We start from the raw sequence: 21,848 nt of genomic DNA on the forward strand, positions 1-21,848 counted from the left end.
TTGCAGACGCTTGGAACAAAATTTGATCAAGACTGTGGGAGCCGGAGCCTTCAGCCAGTATAAAAAACTCAAGCGCTTGTAAGTAAACAAGAGGTTTGCTAAAATCTGGTTCGCCGGAAGATTGATCAAGTGTATGATCATGGCAATGATATTGTAACTGTGCATGTTGTGGCATTGCTTAAACAATTTCACTCTGCCCTCACCCCTTTAGCCTTACCTACAACCACAAGCTCTGTGAAGGTAACTACACTGAGGGAGAACAAATGGATCCATCAGTGAGAGAGAGCTGCCAGAGTGTGCTTTTGATGTGTGATGTTTGCTATGCCGTGCCCTGGTCTTTAGTACAGGGATTCTTGTGTTGTGCTACAGGAGGAGATAATTGTATCTGTTGTCTGCTTCACAATGGTTTGAATCCATGCTTGTTAATTGTCTGAATGTGGCCAATTAGTGACGATGCTCCCCTGAGGGAGATAAATGGGTCTCTTTGAGGATGAGGTGGCTTAGAGTGGTGGCGGAAGTTGGAAGTCATGTCAACCATTCATGACACAGTCGATAAAGAGTTACCTGAGTCAAGCAAATCTGCATCCCCCAGGGCGATGTTAATAATTGACTAAGCAGCTTGGCTTGCAAAAGGAACCCGGAGAAATACGCTCGGAGCTGTCGGCTTTTCGATATGCCTTCAGGAAACTGCGAAACAATGCCGAACAGATAGAATGGGCAAAGCTGGGATGAGTAGTGGGAAGCTTACCAATGTTCCATGCTAGTTAAACTCCAACCCCCAATCTCTCTATCTGCTCCTACTTTCATAGAATCATAGAAACGTATGGCACAGACGCAGACCATTTGGTCCATGGTTTCTGTGCTGGCCATTTAACAACTATCCAGCCTAAATAAGGGCACCTAGCTCCATATGGACTTGAAATGAAGGGTGAGATTTTACGGCCTCGCTCGTCCCGAAACCGTAAAATGCCACCCGAGATCAATGGGCTTTTCCATTGTCCGCCTCTTGCCCGCTCCAATTCCCGTGGTGGGAGGGATGGTAAAATTACGGCCAATAACTCTGTTTCTCTCTCCACAGATGCTGCCAGACCCGCTGAGTTTTTCCACCATTTTGTGGTTTTCTTTCAGATTTCCAGCATCTGTAGTATTTTGCGTTTAATCCTATTTTCTAGCTCTTGCTCTCTAGTTTATGACACTTGAGGTGCATATCCAAGTGCTTTTAAGTGTGATGAGGGTTTGCGCATCTTCCACCCTTTCAGTTTGTGAGATTCAGGCCCCCACTAGTTCTCTGTACCCTCTCTCATGTGGTCACACCCTTTCTTTAATGTAGTGACGGACACTGTATGCTTTACTGGTCTAACTGATGTCTTAGACAGTTTGAGCATAACCCCCCTGCACAGAAAAAAGGTGCAAATCCCTGCAATTGCATTCTATGCCATGGCTCATGAAGGATAGTATCCAGTCTGCTTTCTTAACCAACCTGCCTCCCTGTCCAGCTACCTTCAGGGATCCATAGGCATGCACTCCAATAGGTCCCTCTTTCCCTTTATATCTCCCAGCTATGCACCATCTCTGTATTGAAGAGGAATTCTAGTTTCCACCACCAGTGGTCTTTCTACCCTTTGGAACATCATATAGCAGGAATTTTGATAAAATTCCCGCATGCTGCTTTGTTGCTTGTGTCAGATACACCACAGGAAATGTGTATCCATGCAACTTGAGATCCAAGGTTACAGAAGCCAACACCCTCCAAATGATGTACGCAGGGGCAAAGGGAGGAAAATCAACCAATAAGCATTTGCCACTTGATTAGCGCAGCAAGTGACTGTGTACCCATACCAAAGCACTAGCCTTGCGTTTGAATAGAGGAAGTTTAAGTTTATTTATTTGTGTCACAAGTAGGCTTACATTAACACTGCAATGAAGTTACTGTGAAAATCTCTTCGTTGCCACACTCTGGCGCCTGTTCAGGTACACTAAGGGGCAATTTAGCATGGCCAATCCACCTAACTAACATATCTCTGGGCTGTGGGAGGAAACCGGAGCAAATCCACGAAGCCCCGGGAAGAATGTGCAAACTCCACACAGACAGTGACCCAAGCCAGGAATCGAATCTGGGTCCCTGGCGCTGTGAGGCAGCAGTGCTAACCACTGTGCCATCATGCTGCCCCAGGAAAGTAGAATACTACAAGCAAAAAGGCTGCAAATTTGGAATGATGATAATGGCACTCGTGAACATTGGGGAAATGGGGGTTAAGTGCCTCTGGAGATTCTCTCTATCAGCCGATGTACTGTGGAAACACAGAAAAAAAGGTGCAAATCCCTTGTTGAAACCCCACAAATATTCTTTGTCAAAATATTTGCCGTCATCTGCTAAAGACATTGTGTGGAATTTTCCCAGTTTAGCTCCTGGCCAAACCACAGCACCAATAGCAGGTGAGAAGCTCATTGCCAGCTTCAGCTGAATGTGCTGAGGCTCTTAAGTCAACCACAGCATTACCATCTTGTCTCTGGGTTCCTGAACCAATCGGGATAGGTGGGCAAGATGACGCATTGATCCTGCCAAAGGAAGAATTTCTAGTTAAAGGGACCCTGGCATAGTTACAATGAATCAACGAGAGCACTGGGGAGGGGCAGAGACCCCAGGACGGCTCTTCAATGCCAGGCACCTTGATGACCACTATCAGTATGTGCCTGCCTGGTTCACAGTGAAGGTGGCCTTGTCCCAGAGGGCTGCATATGTCACAGATCTGCTCTAAAAACCTGATCTCCCGAGGTGCAGAAGCTCACACAGGTCAAGAGGGCTGATCCTCTACCTGTAGATCCTGTGCTGGAGATCTGTGCTCCTTGGAGCTGGATTTCTGTATCCATTCCAGCAGCCTGCGAAGCAGCATGCACCTGAGGAGAAGGGAGCTGGTGCTGTTTTTGCTTTTCACCAGAGATGCATGACGGAGCTGCTTTAACTGCCTCCACACTGTAGTGAAGGCAGGCAACAGGGAAGTGCATCTGGAAGAGAGCGAGCTGAACAACTGGTGAAGGCTTCCAAGAATTTGGCAATCATTTGTCAAATTCTGAAAACACTTTCTAAGAAAGAGTTCTGCGGGCACAACCCTCTAACCTGGCCATGGCTGCAGCTCTTCACTTTCACTGACCAAAGGCTTCCCAGTCTGTCAGTTTCATTGGCCTCAGTGACAGAAGCAAATTTCACTCAGCTCAGGAAATAACTCCATTAGCTGTTACATTAAGTAAACCTTGATTAAAACAGAACTTAATTGTTTATTAGACTATTTAAATACCGTACCAACTTTATTTTGTTCTTTCGTGGAATGTGGGTGTCACTAGCAAGGCCAGCATTTGTTGTCTATCCCAAATTGCCCTTGAACTGAGTGGCTTTCTAGGCCATTTCAGAGGGCAGGTAAGAATTAGCCATATTGCTGTGTGTCTGGAGTCACGCATAGGGCAGACTAGGGAAGGACAACAGATTTCATAGAATCCCTACAGTGCAGAAGGAGGCCATTCGGCCCATCGAGTCTGCACTGACACCAATCCCACCCAGGTCCTATCTCTGCTTAGCTACCCTGCTAATCCCTCTAACCTATCACATCCCAGGACACTAAGGGTTAATTTAGCACGTCCAATCAACCTAACCTGCACATCTTTGGACTGTGGGAGGAAACCAGAGCAGCCGAGGAAACCCACGCAGACACGAGGAGAAGGTGCAAACTCCACACAGACAGTGACCCAAGCCGGGAATCGAACTCGGGTCCCTGGAACTGTGAAACAGCAGTGCTAACCACTGTGCCTCCATTTTCGTCCCTAAAACGTGTCACTGAATCGGATGGGCATTTATGACAATTGATAGTTTCTTGGGCATTATTACTGCAACTAGTTTTATATTCCAGATTTACGAATTGAGTTTAAATTTCACCAACTGCCATAGTGGGATTTGAATCCATGTCTCCAGAGCATTAGCCTGAACTACTGGATTACTGGCCCAATGGTATTAATACTGCAGCACCACCCCCCTCTCGGCTGTATGGGGATACCCCTCTTCTCTTCAAGCTCGCTCAGGTGAAACCTGGAAGAGACCAGGATGATGTTAGGATCCCAATCTGACACCACTTTTAGGGGATTTAACTCCTGACTTGCTCACAAACCTACTTCCTCCTCCTGGGTAATAGTGCCCCGCTGTTACTGTTTCTCACCATGTGGAGATGCCGGCGTTGGACTGGGGTAAACACAGTAAGAAGTTTAACAACACCAGGTTAAAGTCCAACAGGTTTATTTGGTAGCAAATGCCACTAGCTTTTGGAGCGCTGCCCCTTCCTCCACCTGACGAAGGGGCAGCGCTCCGAAAGCGAGTGGCATTTGCTACCAAATAAACCTGTTGGACTTTAACCTGGTGTCGTTAAACTTCTTACTGTTTCTCACCTGCAGCGAGATACAAATATTTTTAGATTCAACTGACTGGAAATTGCTCGATGTGAACATTAGTGTACAAATATTTATGAAATTAGTTTAATTACAACTTAATAATTAAAAATGAGCTCACACCTGGAATTGTTTTAAGCTGACTTGTGAAATCAGTTATTTTTCAAAAGGCTGCGACTCTGATAAAACATCAGTCTGATGCATTTCATATGAGGCATTCATATTTATTCATTCACGGTGGCTCAGTGGTTAGCACTGCTTCCTCACAGCGCCAGGTACCGCAGACAGCCAATTCCCCAACTGTCTGTGCGGACGCTGTACATTCAGTTTCCTCCAGGTGCTCCGGTTTCCTCCCACAATCTGAAAGACGGCTAGTTAGGTGCATTGGCCATGCTAAATTCTCCCTCGGTGTACCCGAACAGGCGTCGGAGTGTGGCGACTAGGGGATTTCAACAGTAACTTCATTGCAGTGTTAATGTAAGCCTACTTGTGGCACTAATAAATAAACTTTAAACACATGGTGGTATCTCCACAGCAAAAATTCAAAGCCACTACAGTCTTCAGAAATGCCCAGATGCTAAACAACTGGATGTGATTGACAAACTTGACATGGCAATTTATTCCTGAAGTGAGAGAGCACAGGAGCCAACATTGGGAATGACACACAAGTCTGACAACAGACATTGATCACGCAGTCAGTAATTGGCATTACTTTTTTCATTCAGAACGTCATTGAACGGATTGAGAAAAAGAAGTGTGGGGGCGCGGGGAAGAGAGTATAATCGTGGAGTTGTGGAGCATTGAATTTGCTCTGCTGGTGCTTTCTTTGTATTAACTCTCCCAAGGCATCACTAGCCAGTAATGATCCAATCTTTCACACTCCTGAAGTAATTTCTTAATTAAGTGTCTACTTAACATATCAGATAAGATAGCAATAATAATAATTAGAGTCCCAAGTATAATTCATCTAAGTAACTGGCATCTTGCTCCCAGTGGGCACACAGCCACAGCATCTGACTGCTTTCAAGTTCATTTCCCAATAATATTCCAGAGCATGCCTCTGGTTCTGACTCCAGGTCAAGGGTGGTAGAGTAATGATAGGAGGAAATCCTCCAATAATTCCATCCTGCAGCGTATCCGGTGTGCGAATTTGCAATGGCTGCAATGCGGGCGGTGCTTCGGGTGATAACTTCTGCCTTTCCCTCCTAGATAATGACCTGCTGGGGTGGACAGCCTGCCTTTTCTCAAAGCTGCCTGATCTATATCTAGTGATGAAAATCGCAAGGATTTTATAATGGCCATGTTTTTTTTTATTCATCCATGAGACATGGGTGTAACTGGCTGGCCAGCACTTATTGTCCATTCCTAGTTGCCCTTGGAGGCAGTTGAGAATTACATTGCTGTGGCTCTGAAGTCACATGTAGGCCAGATCAAGTAAGGATGACAGATTTCCTTCCATAAAGGACATTGGTGAACCAGATGGGTTTTTCCGACAATCGACAATGGTCATCAATAGATTCCTAATTCCAGATATTTTTTATTGAATTCTAATTACACATACATACATACAATCCTACAGTGCAGGAGGTGGCCATTCAGCCCATCAAGACTGCACTGACCGCAATCCCACCCAGGCCCTATCCCCATAACCCCATGCATTTACCTTAGCTAGTCCCCCTGACACTAAGGGGCAATTTAGCATTGCCAATCCACCTAACCCGCACATCTTTGGACTGTGGGAGGAAACTGGAGCATCCAGATGAAACCCACGTGGACACGGGAGAATGTGCAAACTCCAGACATACAGTGACCAAGCCAGAAATCGAACCCGAGCCCAGGCGCTGTGAGGCAGCAGTGCTAAACACTATGCCACCGTGCCGCCTAAATTCCACCATCTGCCATGTGGGATGTGATGTGGTGAGCTTTGCCTTGAACTGCTGCAGTCCATCTGATGTAGCCACACTCAGAGTGCATGTAGGAACAGGGTTCCAGGATCCTGATCTTGCGACCATGAGGGAACAGTGATATGTTTCCATCCAGGTGGTATGTGATTTGGAAGGATGGCAAGCGTGTGGATAATGCATTTGCTGCCATTTTTCTTTTTGGTGGTATAGGTGGCTGGTTTGGAAGGCACTGTTGAAGAGGCTTTGGTTGAGGTAGTGCACCTTGTAGGTGGTACACATTGCTGCTATATGATCTGCTGGTGGAGGAAATGAATGTTGAATATGGTGGTTGGGATGCCTATCAAATGAGCAGCTTGGTTCATAGGGTAGCTGATTAGACTCTCTCTCGTTGGGGCTGGTCATTGACTGGCACATTTGTAGTGCAAATGTTACCTGCCACTTATCATCCCAAGCCTGAATTTGGTATAGGCCTGCTGTGACTGAGCATGGGTTACTTCTGAGGAGTTGCGAATGGCATTGAACACTGCAATCATCAGCGAACATCCTCACTTTGGACCTTATGAGGGAGTCATTAGTGAGGCAGTTTGACCCAGACCACTGCCTCAGTTAGTTTCTGCAGAGATGTCCAGGAGCTGAGGTGATTGGCTTCCAACAATCAAAACCATCTTCCTTTGTGCTAGGTAGGATGCCAGGCAGCAGAAAACCCTCACTCCAATTCCTACCATCCACAGCCCCACAAGACCACCTTAATGCCACAGTTGTTCAAATACTGCCTTGATATAATGGACAGTGACTCTCAGTTCATCTCTGGAATTCAACACTTCTGTCATTTTTGGGCCAGGGCTGCAATGTTGTCTGGAGCCAAGTGCTCCTGAAGGAATTCAAACTAAGCATCGGTGAGTAAGTGTTGTGATAACACTGTCCACAACACCTCTCATCACTTTGCTGATGATTGAAAGTAAATTTTAGGGGATGTGCAAAGGGACTAAGACCGCACACTGTATATTTTAATAAAATATATATAGATATCCCCATGGCTATTTCTAAAACTTTAAAAACTGGACCAGGACCTTTTAAATGGCTGAATCTGCATCTGTCTGTGATCCTCACACCTGGCACCAGCTTGTTAAACCTGAAGAAAACTTTACAAAGACCAAGTACATTTCATAATCCAGGTTGGCCAACTAGAGTATACGAAGAGAAAGGACCCCGCAAACTTCCTTTTAACCCTTTAGTGGTTGAGACATCCCTTGTCAAAGACAAGATGGAGGTGGGAGTTACTTAACCTGGACCTCCAGTTGGTGAAAGGAGTAATATTGCCTTGATGTACTGCAAATTTGGTCAGCTGTTAACTATCTTACAAGCAACCTCTCAGAAAAGGGGCTCTGCCCAGATTGAAATCCCTAGCCCCATCTGCACGATTTTGATCTGAATTTCTGTACCCTCATCTAAAAAAACTAATCTCATTTGTCTATCTCATCGGGTGGAGTCAAAACTACTGGAAAAGTAAATTATACCTTGTCGATTTTCAATCCGCTGAACTCCGTGAAGGAATATCTCATTGGACTTTGATTCTGGACTCTGGACCCACATGAAGCAATCTTTTTTTTCTCTGTAGTCTCTACAATGTAAATCTTTCTTTTCTTTATCTCTCATTTACTGTTCAAGTGCTCAGGGAGCTACATAGTGACCTCTTGCTCTCACCTGTATTTTGAGTGTGTGCAAATAAACTAACCCTCCGAGTCCACCCTATCTCGAGTTTGCTGGGGGGTTATTAATAGAAATTGGATCACGCCAAAACCAAGGGTCTGGAAACTACACCACCACTTATAAAGGGGGAAGCAAATGGAAATTACCTTTCTTTTTATGGCTGGTGAGAGGAGAAATTAGTGCTGCTTAAATTAATCCCCGCTCCTGTCGGTAACAGGCGATAATTGGCTGTAGTGGATTTAACCTGTGTTTTGTGGATAGGGTATACCTGGGCAGTTATGTGGCCATTGATTGCCCATCCCAGTTGGCCTGAGGTAGCGAGCAGCTTTGTTCTTGAATTACTGGCATTGACCAGAAACTGAATTGGACCAGCCATGACTGAGTGACTTGCTCGGCCATGTCGGAGGGCAGCTCAGATGTTGACCTAGCATTATTAATGCATGTCTTGTGACACCAAAACAGTACAACTTGAATGGTGAGGGAAAAAAAAAGGAGTTGATGGCACTCACCCTGAGTTGGTTTTTTAGATTTGAAATTTACTTCTGATGCTTCTTTTTCCTCTGCAGAGACCTGAGTAAGAACCAGATCTCAGAGATTGCAGCTGATGCATTTCAAGGACTGCGATCGCTCACCTCCCTGTAAGTATGGAGCTCAATCCAGAGATTTGTCTTTGTAAGAATTTTTTTCTCGTCAGTAGAAGTCTGAAGAAAGAGTCGATGACCCTTGTACCAACCTCCATTTTTTTCGGTACTTCTTTTTCTCTCTCTTGTGTTTTGCTTTCCTGTTCCTCGGTTTCCTCTAGACTTAACTATTCTATAGCATTTCTTGCTGGCCTCTCACATGCTGCGCTCCATAATTTGAAGGCGACCAAAGTTTGTTTTCCTATGCACATCAAGCCCGTTTACCCATCACCTCTGTGTATGTTGGCCAGCGTCGATTCCTGCTTAACACCTCAGGTGGATTCTTACCGGCTCGCCACACCAATTGACTGGCGTGGCAAACTGGTAAGATAGGGCAATAGAAATAGGATGATAGAAATCTGGTTCATACCCAATTTCTCGCGATCTTGCTGGCCCCATTTTGCTGGTGAAGTCAGCCTCGCATCCGGAAAGAGCGCATTGCTGATTTAAGTATTAACGATGCAATAATCTGGGCTGACTTACCTTAGTCCCATCGCCAGTTGAGCTCCTCATCAGCAAGGATCGCAGATGGTCCCCACCAACAAGACCTGGCCAGTAGGATCGGAGGCCATTGAAGCCTCTGGGTGATCGGGGGAAGGACTGGGCAGTGCCACCCTGGCACCTGACTGTCAACTAGGCACCCTGGCACTGCCAACCTGGCACCCTGGAAGTGCCCACCGGGCAAGGGGGCAGAGCCTAATGGTTGTGGATGCTGAGGGGACGTGACATGGGGCAGGGACTGAGCGGTGGGGGTTTAAGGGTGCAGAGCCATGATGAGGGGAGGCGGAGAGAGCTCCATAGGGGTTGGGAAGTGGAGTGCAGTTGACCAGCCAGGCAGTGATGGGGGTTGGGAGGCGGGGTGGTGGTGACAGATCTTCCAGTGTACTGTGTATACTGTGTCACCATCCAAACTCCCAAATACTCCTTCTATAATTCTTTCAACTTAGTATGCAAGCCAATAAGAATAACTTCTGGAATAAATATATAGCACCTTTAACATAATCAAACCCCCTGAAACACCTCATTATAATGTGAGCATTCACCGCTCACAATGTGGCCTCCTCTGCATTGGAGAGATCAAACGCAGACTCGATGATTGCTTTGTAGAACACCTCCATTCAGTTCACACATGTGACCCTGACTTTCCTGTCACCTGTCAGTTTAATTCTCCACTTTGCCTCCACTGTGACCTTTCTGTCCTTGGCCTGCAATAGTCATCTAATAAACCTCAACACAAGTTTGAGGAACAGCACTTCATCCTTAGACTATTTACTTTTGAGATTTTTGGTCTCAGCACTTGAGTTCAATAATTTTAGATTGACCCCATTTTGTTTCCTTTTTTTCTTGGTTGGTTTATTTTATTTTTGTTCTCTTTCTTGTTCCTCTCTTCTTTCAGGCCACTATTCAGGAACTTGCCATTCACATCCCTTCCAGACATGTATCTTGTTCCTTTATTTGTCTGATTATCACTCCCTGTGGCAATGACATTTTTTGTCATTTAATTTCTCTTGCTCTACCCCCTCTCACAAATCTCCTTTCTTCTTCTCCCTACCCGACATCCAGCCTGCCCTTCACTTCTTCAAAACCTATTACATTGGTAACTTTGCCCAGTCCTGAAACATTAACTCTTTCTCTCTTCTCCACAGATGCTGCCAGTCTGCTGTGCAGTTCCAGCATTTTCTGCTTTTATTTCAAATTTCCAGCATCTGGATTGTTTTGCCATTGTGTTTAATTGCTTCACCTTGGCCACTGTGTCTTCAATTGCCTAAGCTCTGAAATCTAAAACTCCTGCCACTCTTTACCTTTTTAAAGTGCTCCTTAAAAGCTCCTCCTTTGCCTAAGCTTTTGGTCACCTGCCTTAACATTCCACCCCTGTGTCTTTGATTCATAATGCTCCTGTGAAGTGCCTTGAGATGTTTTATTATATTATAGGGGGCAGCATGGTGGCACAGTTGTTAGCACTGCTGCCTCATAGCACCAGGGACCCAGGTTCAATTCTGGCCTCGGGTCACTGTCTGTGTGGAGTTTGTACATTCTCCCAGTGTCTGAGTGGGTTTCCTTCAGGTGCTCCGGTTTCCTCCCACAGTCCAAAGATGTGCGGGTTAGGTTGATTGCTAAATTAACCCTGGTGTAGGGCCTGGGTGGGATTGGGGTCGGTGCAGCTTCGATGGACCGAATAGCCTCCTTCTGCACTGTAGGGATTCTATGTTCTATGAAAAATAGAAGTTGTGACTCTCGGTGAAATTTTAAAAGCGCTTTTGATTAAATGCAGTTTTCTTGTAACAAAATTGAGTGTATTGTTTTGGAAGGGTTATTGAACATTGTGGTGGGAAAAATTTTAAATAACATACAAATTCAGGAAAGAATTATCGAGTTAATGCCCACTAGCTCCATATATTGTTAGGACCAATAGTTCGTCCCAGACAGCACTGTGGGCTACCAGCTGTACCTTTATTTTCATAAGGGCAGAATACAATGAGTGTGACAGGGGTTTGGCCCACCAGTTCAAGGTCCAGCGGGTGCCTCAGGTTGGTTCTATTTGGGAAGTCTGATGCAATCAGGCACTTACCTGGATGGTGTCAGACTCCCCACTCAAAAGGCCATCAGCTCTCCAGTGCTGATGGTGCCATGGGGGACAGTGATTGCTGTGGGTACCACACATGGGCCTGCCACAAGGATAATGATAGATCCCTAGATGGTACCACATAGAATTCTTACAGTGCAGGAGGAGGCCATTCAGCCCATCACGTCTGCACTGACAACGTGGGGCGGCACGGTAGCACAGTGGTTAGCACTGCTGCTTCACAGCTCCAGGGACCTGGGTTCGATTCCCGGCTTGGGTCACTGTCTGTGTGGAGTTTGCACATTCTCCTCGTGTCTGCGTGGGTTTCCTCCGGGTGCTCCGGTTTCCTCCCACAGTCCAAAGATGTGCGGGTTAGGTTGATTGGCCATGCTAAAAATTGCCCCTTAGTGTCCTGAGATGTGTAGGTTAGAGGGATTAGTGGGTGGATATGGGGGTAGGGGTAGGGCCGGGGTGGGATTGTGGTCGGTGCAGACTCGATGGGCCGAATGGCCTTCTTCTGCACTGTAGGATTTCTATGACTTCTATGAATCCCACACAGGTCCTATCCCTGCACCCCATATATTTATCCTGTTAATCCCCCTGACACTATGGGGCAATTTAGCATGGCCAATCAACCTAACCCGCACATCTTTGGACTCTGGGAGGAAACCCACCTTAATGATGAGCATGTGGAGGATGGAGGTTGCTAGCAAGGGGGGAGAGCAGATTCGGAAGCAAGGACAGTGCCCCCCATTCCCAATGGGCAACATGGTGGCACAGTGGTTAGCACTGCTGACTCACAGTGCCAGGGGCCTGGATTCAATTCCAGCCTCGAGTCACTGTTTGTGTGGAGTTTGCACAATCTCCCGTGTCTGTGTGGATTTCCTCCGGGTGCTCCGGTTTCCTCCCACAGTACAAAGATGTGTGGGTTAGGTTGTTTGGCCATGTTACATTGCCCCTTAGTGTCATGGGGGCTAGCAGGGTTACGGGGATAGAGCCTGGGTGGGATTGTTGTTTGGGCAAGCTTGATGGGCTGAATGGCCTCCTTATAAGTCCCCTGATCAAGCACAGAATGCCTGTTAACGAGAGATCATTCTTCCCCCCCCCCCTTCCCCCACCTAGACGTTAGCAAACCTGATAGGGTTTACTCTGAAGCCTCCCTGGATGGTAAGTCCCTCAGCTGCAGCAGGTTGAATGCCAGCAGTATTGGAATGAGACCCTTGAGTGGCTCCTTAATGGCCTAAATTGGCCTGCAGCCTGGAAGGCCACCCTCTATCCTTCCAGCTCTAGGCTTGCACAGACGGGAAAAAGTCCGGCACCATCCCCATCCAAACAGCCCTCCCACCTCCATTCGCACCTTGGGACAAGGGGGAATATTAAATTCCACCCAAAGTATTGCATTTATTGCGCATCTTTTTTGACCACTGGCTATCACAGTCAATGGCTGCGATTCATCAGCCCCCCCATGCTCATGCCAGATTGCCCTGGGTCGGACAATCAGGGATGGGAGCCAGATCGCATTTAGCGCCAGGGAGAACCTCTTTGGGCCCCTGTGCCCTGGTGTAATCTCATCAGTTTTCCCACTGGGAACAAAAACACTTAGAAATATCTTTGGAGAATTCTGTCTGATATTTCTGAAGTGTATTCAATGTTGTGGATGTAATGTAGAACAAGCAAAGTTAATGCTCCTTCACACTGTCAGGTTCAGTAATTCCTCACAGCCAGTCTCATTTCAATTGTTTGAAAGCATTGATTCAGCCAGGGAAGAATTAAATAGCATCCCCTTTGAAACTTGCAACCTACTGAGTCCTCAAATGGTTAACTGGTAGGACTGCTGAGTTTAAATTTTACCCAAGAAGGTTCGGGTCTCTAAGTTAGTGGATCAACTAAAATTGTGTGAAATTAGAGTCAGCGTCTTAGAAAAAAACCTAATACTCGCCAATACCTTCAAAGCTTTTTAGGTGCATGACGCAGACTAATAAAACTCTCTTCTTGATATGCCTCCAGTATTTGTGGCATTAAAGGGCCACACAGATAGAGAATCCGGTTAACCCAATAAATTTAATTTTATGCATTAAACCAAACACAGGCTTTTGAAATAAATGCTCAATTCAGACTCTGCTGTGTCAGTGCTTGTGGGGCAAGTTATCATGTTTCCTTATATCTGCCTATTACATGCTGCTGACCCATTTGAAGAGTCCTTTCATGTTGCTGTTTTTCAATCCCCTTTCATTCCTCGTCTCTCAGTTTCTGTGTGGTATCAATCCTCCACCCCCCACCACACCCACCCTCTGTGCTAAGTCCTCCTTTCTCTTTTCCAATCAAAACAACAGCAGTTTGAACCAGTTGGATTCTCCACGATTGAAACCAGACAGTTCCAAGAGTCTCCACGGTTGGCTTAAATTGGGCATCAAGTTGCTCGAGTTGGCCAACTGCATTGTTAGAAGTTAGCCTCCCTTTCCAAAAATAATAGATTCTGCTCTTGTATTGCAGATATCTGGCAATCTGCTTCACAATTTATACACTGAGCAGGCTGCTTTGTGAAACAGCTGCTTAAGCAAAAAAAGCTGTTGAACTTCATAACCTGCACAAGGCTTCCAGATTCACAGATAGCTGACGTGATTTCCAAGGTGGCTGCTTTCAATATTCTTTCCGCCCCTCAATATGAACATTTCTAGCCTACTGACCAAAGTATTGATGAGCACCAAGTGAACTGCTCAGTACAATGCTCTGTACAGTAGAATGAAGAGTGCAGTGAATCAGAGAGCTCCAGAGAATCAACAGCACTTCCTAAGAACAATACAGCACAGGAACAGGCCCTACGGCCCTCCAAGCCCGCGCCGCTCCCTGGTCCAAACTAGACCATTATTTTGTATCCCTCCATTCCCACTCCGTTCATGTGGCTATCTAGATAAGTCTTAAACATTCCCAGTGTGTCCGCCTCCACCACCTTGCCCGACAGCGCATTCCAGGCCCCCACTACCCTCTGTGTAAAATACGTCCTTCTGATATCCATGTTAAACCTCCCCACCCTCACCTTGAACTTATGACCCCTCGTGAACGTCACCACCGACCTGGGGAAAAGCTTCCCACCGTTCACCCTATCTATGCCTTTCATAATTTTATACACCTCAATTAGGTCACCCCTCATCCTCCGTCTTTCCAGTGAGAACAACCCCAGTTTACCCAATCTCTCCTCATAACTAAGCCCTTCCATATCAGGCAACATCCTGGTAAACCTTCTCTGCACTCTCTCTAAAGCCCCCACGTCCTTCTGGTAGTCTGGCGACCAGAACTGAGCGCAGTATTCCAAATGTGGCTGAACCAACCTTCTATACAACTGCAACATCAGACCCCAACTTTTATACTCTATGCCCTGTCCTATAAAGGCAAGCATGCCATATGCCTTATTCACTACTTTCTCCACCTGTGACGTCACCTTCAAGGATCTGTGGACTTGCACACCCAGGTCTCTCTGCGTATCTACACCCTTTATGGTTCTGCCATTTATCGTATAGCTCCCCCCTATGTTCTACCAAAATGCATCACTTCGCATTTATCTGGATTGAACTCCATCTACCATTTCTTTGCCCAAATTTCCAGCCTATCTATATCCTTCTGACAATGTTCCTCACTATCTGCAAGTCCAGCCATTTTCGTGTCGTCCGCAAACTTACTGATCACCCCAGTTACACCTTCTTCCAGATCGTTTATATAAATTACAAACAGCAGAGGTCCCAATACAGAGCCCTGTGGAACACCACTAGTCACAGGCATCCAGCCGGAAAAAGACCCTTCCACTATCACCCTCTGTCTTCTGTGACCAAGCCAGTTCTCCACCCATCTAGCCACCTCCCCCTTTATCCCATGAGATCCAACCTTTTGCACCAACCTACCATGAGGGACTTTGTCAAACGCTTTACTAAAGTCCATATAGACGACATCCACGGCCCTTCCCTCGTCAACCATTCTGGTCACTTCTTCAAAAAGTTCCACCAGGTTAGTGAGGCATGACCTCCCTCTCACAAAACCATGCTGACTATCGTTAATGAGTTTATTCCTTTCTAAATGCGCATACATCCTATCTCTAAGAATCCTCTCCAACAACTTCCCTGCCACGGACGTCAAGCTCACCGACCTATAATTTCCCGGATTATCCTTCCTACCCTTCTTAAATAACGGGACCACATTAGCTATCCTCCAATCCTCTGGGACCTCACCTGTGTCCAGTGATGAGACAAAGATTTGCGTCAGTGGCCCAGCGATTTCATCTCTCGTCTCCCTGAACATCCTTGGATAGATTCCATCAGGCCCTGGGGATTTGTCAGTCTTTATATTCCCTAAAAAACCTAACACTTCCTCCCTTGTAATGGAGATTTTCGCTAACGGGTCAATACTCTCCTCCGAGACACTCCCAGTCAACACAGAGTTCTGTAGAATAAACAGTGCACTATATAAAGGACAGTATAGAATACAGAGTATATCACTCAATAGAGCTCTAGAGAGTGAGCACCACATTGTACCAGAGATTTATATTGAATGAACAGCAATTAGAAAGAAGAATTCTAAATGTTGCACAGTGTTGTGCACTGGGAGTTGCAGAAACTCACTAGACTCATAGTAGGATATGCTGAAGTAGTAGGACATTGTACTGGGATGTGCTGAGACTGTGAAATATTTTAGTGGAATGTGGTTCTGGGATGTGCAATATTGTATTGGGATGTTGGAACTGCTGAACGTTGCTCTTGGATTGTGGAATGTTGAACTGGGATGTGCTGGGATTGCAGAATGTTGTGCTGGTACTGTGGAATGTTGTATTGGGATGTGCTGGGATTGTGGAGTGTTGTATTGGGATGTGCTGCGACTGGGATGTTGTGTTGTGATGTGCTGGGACTGTGGGACATTGTATTGGGATGTGCTGGGAATGTGGAACATTGTATTGGGATGTGCTGGGAATGTGGAATGTTGTATTGGGATGTGCTGGGACTTGGAACATTGTATTGGGATGTGCTGAGGCTATGGGACATTGTATTGGGATGTGCTGGGACTGTGGGACATTGTATTGGGATGTGTTGGGAATGTGGAACATTGTATTAGAATGTGCTGGGAATGTGGAATGTTGTATTTGGATGTGCTGGGATTGTGGAGTGTTGTGCTGGGAATATGGAACATTGTATTGGGATGTGCTGGGAATGTGGAACATTGTATTGGGATGTCTGGGAATGCGGAACATTGTATGGGGATATGCTGAGAATATGGAATTTTGAATTGGGATGTGCTGACATTGTAGAATGTTGTACTGTGATGTGCTGAGAATGTGCAATGTTGTATTGAGATTTTCTCAGACTTTGGAATGTTGTATTGGGATGTGCTGCGATTGTGGAACATTATACTGGGAGAGACAACATTAGATTGGAGCCTGCAATAAAAGTTGCAGAGCTGATATTGTGCAAATCTACTGTTTAATCAAATCTAATCAAATCTACTGTTTAAACTGCTGTCATGTTCATTTCAAACTTGCATTGTGCAGTCTTTTCAGGCTTCTAACTGGTGAACTTTGTCTTTCTTGGGCATGATGTTTGGTGTAAATTGTATTTAATATTGGCATCACTGACTCAATGTTCAATGAACTCTTACAGCTCAAGATAGGGAAGGCTGCTGCAAGTTAAAGAGGTCTTGTGGCACAGTTGATAGTGTCCCTGCTTCTGCGTCAGAAGCTCTGACGTGAATAGCAGTGGTAAACGCAAGAGAAATACTTGGTCAGCCAGTAAAAGTGCATGTTGCCACAGCAACGCAGACTCACTGAGTGAACTGTAGCACATGACCACAGACACAATTTTCATGCAGTATCCAAAACTAATGTCTTAACTATCAAAGAAAAATCTGAACTGACGTAGAATTATCAGAGCTGCTACCATCACTGCTGTTAGGTTGAAAAGGAAAATACTCTGCTAGATTTCCCCAATAATTATTAATCTTATTGTGGGAGATATTTGTGCACTTACTGATATTGTGCAGTCCCCTCACAAAACATAGCAAAATATAGATAATCAGCCTGTCTCAGATAAGGTCTCTCAATCACACATTCCCTCAAATATCAGTCCAATTCTTCCTTAGATTTTTCCACACTATTTGCCTCCACATACTTACACCCTTTGCAGTAAACAGCTAAATCTTACCTACCTATGTGTCCTTCCTAGTCCAAGCTTCAGATCGTAACCCTTGCTTCTAGAGCTTGTGGCAATGTTATATTCCCTCAAGAATTTTGAATAGTATCTCCCCGAGCTGCACTTTCTCTTCATCAGAGCAAACAATCCCAGGCTTCCCAAATAAAGCATTAGTTTGATTCATCTTTTCTTCATGATTTTCAATGCCCTTTTTCCAGATTTCAGTAATACTGAAACAAACATTACAGGAAAAAGATGCAATAAAAAATATTTTCTTGTCATATGGTAGCCCTAAAACTGAAATAATCTTTACATTCAAGACACTGTCTTCCCAATTTATCAATTATTCCTTCCAATTTTATTATTTTAACCTTTTATTCATTTATAACTGATTTATCCTACTCATTGTAGCTTTTTAAGTTTAAAAAGCAATTTTTTAGAACATGTTTTCTGTTTCCTGAGTTCAAGTGACCCTCTGGAAGCAGAAAAATTGGCTTCTGATTGGTGAATCTGGAGTTCTGGTTGAATATAATGAGCTCTGAAGGTTGACTTGGTTGTGACATCGATTTCAGTGACTCAATGTTCAATGAACTCTTACAGCTCAAGATAGGGAAGGCTGCTGCAAGTTAAATCTTTTGCATCTGCAGCTTGATCACATCAAGACATGACATGATTTGGATTAAAGTAATTGCTGCCTTTCAGGGAACAAGGACTTGTCATTTTCCCCATGACATAGTAGAACTTGTTCAGGTGAAAAGCGAGTACTGAGCAATGGGAGCATTTCTCAATGGAAGCTCTCAGCCACACTTCCTGTCCTTGAGGTCCTAGGGAGGTGTGTGGAAAATAAGGGGCGGCACAGAGGTTAACACTGCTGCCTCACAGCGCCAGGGACCCGGGTTCAATTTCAGCCTCGGGTCATTGCACATGGAGTTTGCACATTTTCCCCGTGTCTGTGTGGATTTCCTCTGGGTGCTCCGGTTTCCTCCCACAGTCCAAATATGTGCATGCTAGGTTGATTGGCCATGCTAAATTGATCCTCTTGGCAGAGAGATTAGCAGGGTAAATATGTGGTGTTACGGGAATAGGGCTTGGTGGGATTGTGGTTGGTGCAGACTCGATGGGCCGAATGACCTCCTTCTGCACTGTAGGGATTCTATGGAGTTATGGCAGACAGCTCTGTTAGGAAGAATGGAAAGTGCTTATGTGCAGACAGTGCCTGGGTGTGGTCAGTGGTTGTTTATTCAGTGAAGTGACTAATTTAACCTTGTATCAGTTTCTTGAACACTGTTCCCAGCCATGGCTGTGGCCAGGGGATGAACCAAAAAAAGTACAGGAACTCATACCAAAAACAAGATATGGCGATATATTATGCTAATGATGAATTAAAAGGAGACAATTTTCCATTGGATAAGAAAGGACAAAAAGCTATGCTATGATTGGTGGACACTGCATGTAAATTAAGGGTTAGAATGTTGCTTGTTTCTCATTCGCTGTAATGAACAATAACTGCAATCATCTGTATGAATCGACAGAACACCTAGCAGTGTATCCCATTGTAAGTGTGTTCCCTTGCGCGCAAGTAATAAAACTTGGAAGTTTGAGTACTCTTGGTGCCATAGTGTTGATTGTACTTAAGTCGACTGTAGTGCCATAGTCTTGATTGTACTCAAGTCAACGACGTGTTCCCTCCCAAGTCCCAGAGAGGTGGGACATTGAGTTAAGTCAACAATCCTATAACGTGTCTGCTACAAAGATTGCAAATTTGCAAAGCTTTCTCCAGCCCTACCTGAACCCGTTAGAGAATGAAACATACACTTTCACCTCCAGATCCAATTACTCAATTCATCTCCCTGGTACTAGGCTCCCTTGAACCAGGTGACTAAGACTGTTCCTCCCCCTCTCCCACTTTCTCCATTTTCCTCTTCTATTTTAAGACCCCCCTTAAAATCTTCCTTTTGACCCAAGTTTTGGTCACTCTTCCCAGTCTTTCCAACATAGTTTGGCGTCAGTTTTTCTTTTGGGTTTCCTGAGTAATTTTCTAACTTGGGAACTCTTTTAATATTACGGGCACTATGTAAACGCAAGTTGTTTGGTAAAAATGTGAGTTGTTATTGCAGATGTGTTATCCGTCAGGAACGAATCAATTCAGTCCTGAATTGAAGTCTTGATGCCTAACAGAGATGTTTTCTTTCCTGTGCTTTTTAGTGTCCTCTATGGAAACAAGATTACTGAACTCCCCAAGGGCCTTTTCGATGGACTGATATCGATTCAGCTGCTGTGAGTGGCAATACATATTGGTTTCATTCATAAAATCAAAATGACCTACAGCAGTCAGTGTAATGCCAGGGCTACTGAAGTGGCTGTTTGTTCAAAATGATTTTTAAATTGGGTATGGATCGCTCCTTTTAAAGCACAACCTGTAGGTCCACATTAACCCTGAGCTTGGAACGGCCTCAGTTATTTGAACGCATCTGAGCGATGTAAAAATAAGGAAATCAAATACATTCTAGACTGAAGCTTCTTGAATAGCATAAAATCAAAATGCATTGTTGTTAAGTAGCCTGATTGAGATATGAAAAAAAACAAAAGAAGCTCTTTTATGCTGCAAGTCCTTTTAACTTAAGATTTCCCTCACAAGTGCAAATAATAAGTTGTAATTGAAAAGTAAATTAGAGTGTGAGAGAGATGGTTTGAAGTAAAAGAGAGATTGATTTTAAAAAGGGGATGTCACCGGTATTGTGCATTTCTCAAAATACTTTACTAAATCTACTTGCAAGAAGTGGGAAAGGTGTGCCAATGCCGGTGGTGGCAGAGAAACCAAAGCAGGTGAGGCATTTACTTACTGGGAGGTAAAAAACTTAACTGGAGGCCTGGTGGCACACATTTTGACACACCAATGCAAGACAAATGCAAGTTCTCAGTGGTGGCCAACAATGCACTCAGCTGGAGACCAATGAGTTGTACAAGATATCAATGTGATGGGGAACCTTCCATGCAAAGCTTTATTGGGACAGTGAATGCTTTGTATTGAATAGCATAGAACTCATAGCACAGCCAAGTCATTAAACCCAACTGGTCTCTGGTGGTGTTTATTCTTCATATGAGCCTCCTCCCACACCACTTTATCAAACCCTATTAGGATGCTCTTCTATGCTTTTCTTATGTACATATATACCTTCCCTAAGCTTTCCCTTACCAAAATAAATTATCGAAGCAGAGGCAATTGAGAGTTCATGCGATCAGTTGGGGTTTCAAATTCAGCATCAATAACTCAGTAATCACCGGCAAATTTTACTTAACCTGTGAAAACAAATATTTTTTGAAAAAGCAGCATGATGCATTCAGGAGAAGCAGCCAGACAGTAAAAGACTTGTGGTCTCCATTTAAAATTGAAATCCAGTATCTTAGATCCACCAATTATGTCAATGTGTACAGAATCTTCAACTTCTGTATGGAATAGAAAATTCTTCCTTTATGTCACTAACTGTGGAGGAGTAACATTATTTGAATCACTTAAACTGTTGGTATGAATTTGCCATTTTGCAAAAGCCATTGCCATCAGAGTTTTAATCCCTGAGGAATGCAATGCAGCAAGAATGTTTTTAAAGGACATCACACTAATGATCAATCAGTGAGACCTTCTGTCCTAATTGCCAAAGAGCTCATGAAATTTTAATTTGTGGTGCATGGATACACTGTGAATCCATTTAAATACAGTTTGGAAGATGCAGGATTCAAACTAATCCAAGATTTCTCAACACTTGAGAGGAAGAGTTAATTGGATCTATTTTAATTATTGTCCAACAAAGTCTAATTTTGCACCTACTACCCAGGATGAGAGAACTGCTTCGGGAGATAAAGTTTAAGAATGAAGTTCAAATTTATGCTGTTCTGCTGAGAGGCAGTTTTGTTGAATGTAAAGATTTCAGATTTTGTGAGGCAGCTCCTGGCCCCCATTTAGGAATTCACCTCCCATTTTGGCCTTTAAAAATAATAATTTTCACTTCCATCACAGCTCTAACACTGGTTCAGGTATGGTAACTTAACTTGCGGCAAGTCCCATTTCTCTATACCCCTGTGTTCACCGACCCACACTGCCTCCTGGTCAACCAATGTCTTGACCTTCAAATTCTTGTTCTAGTTTTCAAGTCCCTCCCTAGCCTCGCCCCTCCCTGGGACCCTCGCCCCTCCCTGGGACCCTCGCCCCTCCCTGGGACCCTCGCCCCTCCCTGGGACCCTCGCCCCTCCCTGGGACCCTCGCCCCCTCCCTGGGACCCTCGCCCCCTCCCTGGGACCCTCGCCCCCTCCCTGGGACCCTCGCCCCCTCCCTGGGACCCTCGCCCCCTCCCTGGGACCCTCGCCCCCTCCCTGGGACCCTCGCCCCTCCCTCGGA

At 45.0% G+C, this 21,848-nt stretch overlaps 1 protein-coding gene across 2 annotated transcripts in view; it reads left to right on the top strand.

Annotated features, from left to right (window-relative positions):
- Positions 1–21,848, top strand: part of LOC144505230 (slit homolog 3 protein-like) — a 678,283-nt gene that overhangs the window by 399,705 nt on the left and 256,730 nt on the right. For both annotated transcript variants that reach the window (XM_078231240.1, XM_078231241.1), the window contains 3 exons: positions 7–78; positions 8,612–8,683; positions 19,661–19,732. In XM_078231240.1, coding sequence (XP_078087366.1) covers positions 7–78; positions 8,612–8,683; positions 19,661–19,732 — 216 coding nt within the window. The remainder of the gene's footprint in view (positions 1–6; positions 79–8,611; positions 8,684–19,660; positions 19,733–21,848) is intronic.

This window comes from Mustelus asterias, chromosome 16 (assembly GCF_964213995.1).
Source record: "Mustelus asterias chromosome 16, sMusAst1.hap1.1, whole genome shotgun sequence".
In the NCBI taxonomy this organism is placed as follows: Eukaryota; Metazoa; Chordata; class Chondrichthyes; order Carcharhiniformes; family Triakidae; genus Mustelus; species Mustelus asterias.